The 7,029-nt window shown below is 49.2% G+C and overlaps 2 protein-coding genes across 2 annotated transcripts in view; one reads left to right on the top strand and one right to left on the bottom strand.

Moving 5' to 3' along the window:
• The first annotated feature begins 4,665 nt into the window (after positions 1-4,665).
• Positions 4,666-5,481, top strand: LOC119344860 (dirigent protein 1-like). Its single transcript, XM_037615163.1, has one exon. The coding sequence runs from the start codon at positions 4,713-4,715 to the stop codon at positions 5,298-5,300; it is 588 nt and encodes a 195-aa protein (XP_037471060.1). The 5' UTR covers positions 4,666-4,712; the 3' UTR covers positions 5,301-5,481.
• The window catches only part of LOC119344844 (dual specificity protein phosphatase PHS1-like), a 6,512-nt gene continuing 4,912 nt past the window's right edge, over positions 5,430-7,029 (bottom strand). Inside the window, exons 8-11 of the mRNA XM_037615161.1 lie at positions 6,602-6,754; positions 6,289-6,516; positions 6,048-6,205; positions 5,430-5,960 (exon numbers count right to left, since the gene is read on the bottom strand). Coding sequence (XP_037471058.1) covers positions 5,591-5,960; positions 6,048-6,205; positions 6,289-6,516; positions 6,602-6,754 — 909 coding nt within the window. The 3' untranslated portion in view covers positions 5,430-5,590. The remainder of the gene's footprint in view (positions 5,961-6,047; positions 6,206-6,288; positions 6,517-6,601; positions 6,755-7,029) is intronic.

Here is a 7,029-nt window from a genome sequence, read left to right as displayed (position 1 = left end):
ATGGTGCGGACAACTTCCACCTCAGCCCACTTGGTGAATTTATCCACGGCGACATAGAGGCAGTGATAGCCTCCTGGCGCTCGAGGGAACGGGCCCAGGATATCCAGCCCCCAGACTGTGAATGGCCATGAGAGGGGTATAGTCTGCAGGCCTCCTGCCGGCTGATGGATCTGCTTGGCATGGAATTGGCAGGCCTCGCAAGCTTTCACCAGTTCCACGGCGTCACTGAGTGTCGTGGGCCAATAGAACCCGCTGCGGAACACCTTGCCAACGAGGGTCCGTGACGACGAGTGATGCCCACAGTCTGCACCGTGTATGTCTGCCAGCAACTCCTTCCCTTGCTCCCTAGAAATGCAACGTAGGGACACATCATTTGGTCGTCTACGGTAGAGCTCTCCATCCTTGATGCAGTACGCCGTGGCCTGCCGCGCCACACGCTCTGCTTCCTCCTCCTTTTCAGGCAAGGTCCCCTGCGTCAGGTAACTCATGAGCTCTGTGATCCAGCATCCTTCGTGAGGCTCCAGCGCCAGGAGCAGGCGCGCTCCTGAGACCGGGCCGCAGACCGGGGCTCCCGAGGCAGGTGGCTGGGGGAGCTCCTCCCAAGGTTGTACCGTGCTTGACAGTGATGGCGCCGCCGAGGGTTTGAAGAGCCGCTCCTCGAAGACACCAGATTCCTGAGGTAGTCGCCTGGATGCCCTTTTGGCGATGTCGTCGATCTCTTGGTTGGTGTCGCGAGGCACATGCTGCAACTCCAGTCCCCAGAACTGCTTCTCCATCCTGCGGACCTCCGCGAGGTAGGCTTCCATGTGCTCGTCCTTTGGCTCATACACTTTGTTGGAGAAGTTGATGAGGAGCTGCGAATCACCCTTGATGGTGAGGCGCTTCACCCCCAGGGCGACTGCAGCTTTCAGGCCTGCTATCTGGCCTTCGTATTCTGCTATGTTGTTGGAGATCTTTTCTCCGTGCTGGAAACAGAGTTGCACGATGTAGTAAAGCTTGTCTTGAGTGGGGGATATGAGCACTGCGCCCCAGCCCCCGCGCCGTGTCGGGAGAACGCCCCGTCGAAGTACATGACCCAACCGTCCGGTGCCTCGCTTCCGGGGGAGAGGGGTCGATCCTCACCAGCCTTGAGGCCTGGCGCCTCCACCCATTTCGCCACAAAGTCCGCAAGTGCGGCCCCCTTGATGACTCTGGTTGTGCTGAATTCCAGTTGAAATGCTTGCAGCTCAATGTTCCACTCAGTGACTCTCCCAGCCGAGTTGGTGCTCCTGAGCACCCTTTCCAGCGGGTATGCTGAGACGATCTTGATGGGATGGCCCTGGAAATAGTGCCACATCTTGCACGAGGCTACTAATAGCACGAGGAGGAGCTTCTGGGGCATGGGGTACCGCGCCCTCGCGTCCCGTAGCACTGTGCTGACGAAGTACACAGGATGTTCGACAAGGTTGGGAGTGCTGGTGCCGCTAGCGTCCTCCGGAGGCGGGGGTGCCTCCTAAGGGAATGGAGCCCCCAGCGGCTGGTCGCTCGGGGGAGGGGCTTCTTCTGTTCTGAGTGTGCTTCCCTGCGGTGACTGATCCTTCTCGGTTGTGGTCGTGGTCTCTGCGAGGCTCTCTTAGTTCTACTTCGCTTCGACCTAGGAGGTTGCCGCGGATTTGTTCCTACGCTCCTCCTAACCGCCACCAAGGCTGCACTGGCAGAGTAGGGAGTGGCTGCAAGGTAGAGCACCAGGGGCTCTTGAGGGCGCGGAGCCACCATCACAGGAGGGCTAGTTAAGTACCTTTTGAGACCCTGGAACGCTTTGTCGGCCTCTTCAGTCCATTCGAAGGGGCCCTTTTTCTTCATCATCTTGAAGAAGGGCAGCGCTCGTTCCCCCAACTTGGAGGAGGGGCGGCCGCCGCCGTAGGAGAGGAGGAGGGACACGCCGCCACTGCAAGATCGTCCGCCAAGGAGAAGTCCATCGCTGCCGCCATTGAAGGAGCGAAATCGCCTCAGCATCACGCCCGGGAGGTAATTTTACATGTCCCTGCTGGCCGGTTCAGTATCTGTATGTAGATCATGAGGTTTGGTATGGCCGATTGGCCGAGCATACAGGTTCAGTACATGTACAGGTCCAGATGCTCGTACCGATCAGGCTCATTACATAAGCAAACTGATTACCAATCAGGCTCATGTATAGATTCAGTACCTAAGCAAACTGATTAGATTAGGCTCATGTACAGGTTCAGCACATGTAGTCATATGTAAGTAAAGCTGATTTTCGTTACTCATATTTTAACTAACTTTACTAAACTGAAACTGGTTTATTTTAGCGATATGCAAGTAAAACTACTAATATTGTCACTAACTGAACTTTTTTCAGGTGTGAGTAACTGAAATCAGCATGATTGCTCTGCTCTGAAAACTGAGAATTCTGTTGTACCTCACAATTTTCAGTGTTGTGGGATGACAGAAATTGGTAAGCGAATACCTCAAGTTGGTATGAGGTTCAATAGGGTGGGAATATTGTGTGGACATAGTTTGAAAGTTCTCAATTTGATGAATGTGAAGATATTGCCAACACATTATGTCCTAAAGAGATGGACTAGAGAAGCACGCAATGGAAGTATACAAGATAGACAAGGAAGGAAAGTGGTAGAAAATCCAAAATTGGAAGCTCAACTTTGGTACAAAGATATGTCTCATAAATTTCATGATATGGCATATAAAATAGCCAACTCTCCCGAATGTCATTTGTTGCTAGAAAATGCACTTGATTATCTTTGGCCACAACTAGAGGATAAACTCAATGCATCAGCTACTAGTGCTATGAATGGATGTTCCAATGACCAAGAAAATGTTGATCCAAATGTGCAGCAAGCCAATGACTTGCTTAGTTCTGCAAAATTGAAGAAAAAGGATGTTTCATCTAAAAATTTAAGGAGAAAGCAAACTTGGTTTGATAAGTTACGCAAGGGGCGAAAGCAACCTAAATCAGCAGCAACAACAAAAAAAGAAGCAAAGGTAAGCTGCAGTATGTATGTACTATCTGTTGTTATTCATTCCTAAACTAACAAAATGAATTTTCATTTACATTGGCAGCAGCAACAACAAAAGAAAAAAAGATAGTGTGCAGCCTCAAGTGCAAGTGGAGAATGATGGCACAAACAGAGGGAGTCTCATAGGAGAAAGTGAGAAGTGTCAAGAATACGATGCAATCGACAGCTTTACCGAGCTCTTGACAACTTCACGAGTCGACGATGATATCTTTATGATGATCTGATCTAGTATCTTCAAAGTTGTTAGGTAGTATTTTGGACAGGTTAACTGCAGTATTTTGGGGAGTTAATCAGTCTTTTTTGGCCGAAATGTACAAGTGAAATGGCCTGCCTTTGTGTACATGAATGATTACTCAATATTGACATTTCTTGCTGTAGCATTCAGATGTTATGTGCTACAGCCTTTTAATGTCAAATGCTACTGGATTCGGTGTCAAATGCAATTGAATCGTTCAACTTTGATTGCATAATATGGTACTGTATAATCTGTTCAAGTTTTTGGGTTACAATTTGTTCAAAACAAACTGAATCGAAGCACACTGTATCGTTGTTTGCTGCTAGACTGTACTATTGTTTGCTGCTAGGCTGCAAATCTGCTAAGTCCTGGAGTTTTTGCCTGTGTCTCATGTAGACCGTTGGATGTGTTTTGGATGGAGATTAGATGGCTAAAGTTGCAGCGTGACTTCACCAAGTAAAGTCACTGGATCTCAGTCCGTCTGGGAGGGTCGAGGCTGCACGGCTGAAGCAAGAGGTGGCAAGGCGTCGTCGGCGTGCTCGCCATGCACCTGTCTGTCCTCCTGGCAGGAGGAAGAAGACCACTCAGCCCCTGGTGGGCTGGGCCTCTTCTGCCAGGTAAGGCCCAGCTAGTTCTTTTCTCTCTCTCTCTCATTTTTCTATTTCCTTTCTTTTTTTTAATCTTTTGCCACTATTTTTAAATTCAAACAAAAAGAAAACAGTGCCAAAACTCCCCTGGATATTTTTATATCATTTAATGGACTTCTCCACATATACATAAAATATCTCAGGGCATTTGAAATTATATTCATTATATATTATGAATATAATCCCAAATTCAAATAGAATATTGGTTTATAATCAGAGCCCAAATAATTCCTTAAAAATGTTCCAAAATTTTGGTTTGATATATAACTCTTGCCAAAATTCTCAAACTATTTTTAGGAAATTTTGGATTCACTTATTGCAATTTTAGGGTTCTTGCCCCTTTATTAAAATGATTTCTGAGGCTTTGAAAATTCCTCAATTCAATTTCTTGAATTTAACATGATGACATTATGCTCTCAAGTGCAACTAGTTTCAAGCAGTATTCTAGGGCTGTGGCATGGTACTTCAAATACACCAATACGCAACATATCACTCACCAGCGGGCCTCTATACTCCAAGTAGCACATTTGGCTGCTACTAATCGCGAGCTGTGCGAGCCGTCGATGCGCTGCGTGCATGTGCCACTGCGTGCAGCGATGCACTTCTCGTAGTTGGCGTCACGATGGGATCTTGAACATGGATTTTCCTTTTTATTTTCCTTCCGGCGGTTGACTCTCATTTTCTAACAGACAATCATCCAAGCTGCTGTTCAATTCCTACAACTACAAGAACACACACCATAGATGCATCCAGCAACCCAGCTTTATCACCACATCTCTGCTTCTCGGCTTGCTCATGGCGGCTCCTCATCGTGCAAGCCCAGCCCAGCTGCTACCATTCCTCGCGCCACTCGTCGCCTTACTCTTCCTCGCGGCGGCAACCACCACGGCAACAGCGGCGGCAGATGGTGGTGGGTACGCCGGCAACGGCAACGGCGCCATGACGCACCTCCACTTCTACTTCCACGAGATATACACCGCGGGGCCGAACGGCACGGCGGCGGCGGTGGCATCCCCGCCGGCGGGCGCCAGCGGCTCGGCCTTCGGGTTCGGCTACGTCGGCGTGGTCGACGACATGCTCCGCGAGGGCGCCGACCCGGCGTCCCGCCTGATCGGCCGCGCGCAGGGGCTCACCGCGGGCGCCTCGCTCTCGGAGGGGGCGATCACGACGCTGCTCAACTTCGTGTTCACGGACGGGCCGTACAACGGCAGCACGCTGGCGATGTTCGGCCGCGCGGTGCTGGGCTCGGTGATGGAGCGGCCGATCGTCGGGGGCACCGGCGCGTTCCGGATGGCGCGCGGGTACACGCAGAGCCGGATGGTCAAGTCCGCGGACCCCGAGAACCTGCTCGTCCTCGAGTACGACGCCTACGTCCTCCACTAGCAACCTTAATTGGCTTCGTGGTCTTTGATTCGTACTGCGTGTTATTCTGGTTTTTAAATTCAAAACTCTACATGTTTTTCCAATGCTTTCTGTATTCTGTATTTGTTTGTAGGCTTTGAGCCGAATCCCGAACATTTGTGTGCTTGCACTTGAAACCTGAACATTTTCTTGTTTGATATTACACCTGAGTCACACTCCCTGTACCCTAAAAAGTTGGGTTCCTCTTGGGGCATGTATTCACTACAGTACAAGTGTGCCAACCTGTCTACATACAACAAAAGAACAACAGATCAGAAGGTGAGCTCGTCGGCGAACGCCTTGGCCAGCTTCTGGGAAGGGCTGAGGCTCCCGCCGCGGCTGATCCGGAGCGACTCGATCGACTTCTGGATCTCCATGGTCATGGCGCTGTCCACGCTGCCCTGCGACAGCCGCCTGTGCGCCTTCTGCAGGTGCAGCTTCAGCGAGCTGGTGCTCAGCCCCACGTTCTTGCCGCATATCGGGCACACCTTCATCTCAGGCCGCTTCTGCTGCCAGTCCATCGACGCCTTGCCGTGCAGCTTCCTGTCCAGAGCAAGCAGGGCCTTGGCGAAGCCGTCGTTCGGCTGTGCGCGTCGGTGTACTTTCTTCAGTAAGTTCCAGGCTTTCGCAAGCGTGAAGCCCCTGAGAAAAGTGTCATCTTAGTTTTTCTCTTGGAAGTGGGAAAGTATAAGGCATCAAATGCAGATGTGGCAAAGCTAAAATTCTTACTTTCTGAGCATCAAGTAGGCAAGGACGACCGTGGCGCTCCGGCTTTTCCCTTCAAAGCAGTGGATGAGGACCTTACCCCCAACACGGTCGACCTGGTCAATAAAATCTGATGCTTCTTCAAAAAGATCGCTGATGTTTGCATCATCATCATCACTAATCTGCACGAGATAGGACGATTGGTTTTCCATCAATATGAAAAATCAATATAACAGATTACTAAACCAGAGGTTGACGCTCTTACTGAAAAGTTCTTGTACTGAAAAAGATCAGGAAATTGGGTATCGGATTGACCAATCTCATTCGAACACAAACATAGTATATGGGTAATGCCCAAATGCTGGAGGGTGTACTTAGACCTTGCAGCGAGAGCCCCACCTATAAATAAGTTGTTGACCACGAGAGAAGGTCGCTCAGTATTTGCAGCATCAGAGACCAACGATGTCCTTTCAATGATGTGTTCAAGGCGCACCTGCAAGTTATTCATCATCAGACTCACTAGCTGCTTGAGAAAAAGAGCTTCCTCTATGTTCTAAATCAGATCTTTTGGAACCCACCTTTAACTCGTAGGCATCTGCCGCCATGTTGTTCTCGGTTCCATCAAAGAATCCAGAATGAAAATTGTTCTCCTGACAAAATCTAATCACGTCGGTCTTAAACACTTCATTCCATTGTTCTATCTCCTTGAGCAATTCAGGACCGACATCAACCTATTGGATCAAAACCGAAATTCCTAACTTAAGTCCAGCATTCTTTTCATTGTCAAACACAAGTCAACCTCATAAACATGAACCAGACGGTGCTGGTCAGCTAAGTAACTTTAATTTTCAGTTGAAGGGCAACCTTTCGGCAAAATGTGAGGTTGAATATCAATGCTACTTGTATGAATTTAGAGAAGACAGCCCCAAAGTATAATATGCTCTACACTGAAAAAATCAACTTGACTACACAACAATCAGATAAATAATCTTTATTGCCAACGCCG

This window comes from Triticum dicoccoides, chromosome 1B (genome assembly GCF_002162155.2).
Source record: "Triticum dicoccoides isolate Atlit2015 ecotype Zavitan chromosome 1B, WEW_v2.0, whole genome shotgun sequence".
Taxonomy (NCBI): Eukaryota; Viridiplantae; Streptophyta; class Magnoliopsida; order Poales; family Poaceae; genus Triticum; species Triticum dicoccoides.
Note: the sequence above shows the minus strand (reverse complement) of the source record. Positions and strands in the feature narration are given on the sequence as shown.

Bases quoted from the DNA above. Each gene is read 5' to 3' on its own strand.
- LOC119344860 (XM_037615163.1), top strand. From the start codon at position 4,713: ATGGCGGCTCCTCATCGTGCAAGCCCAGCCCAGCTGCTACCATTCCTC.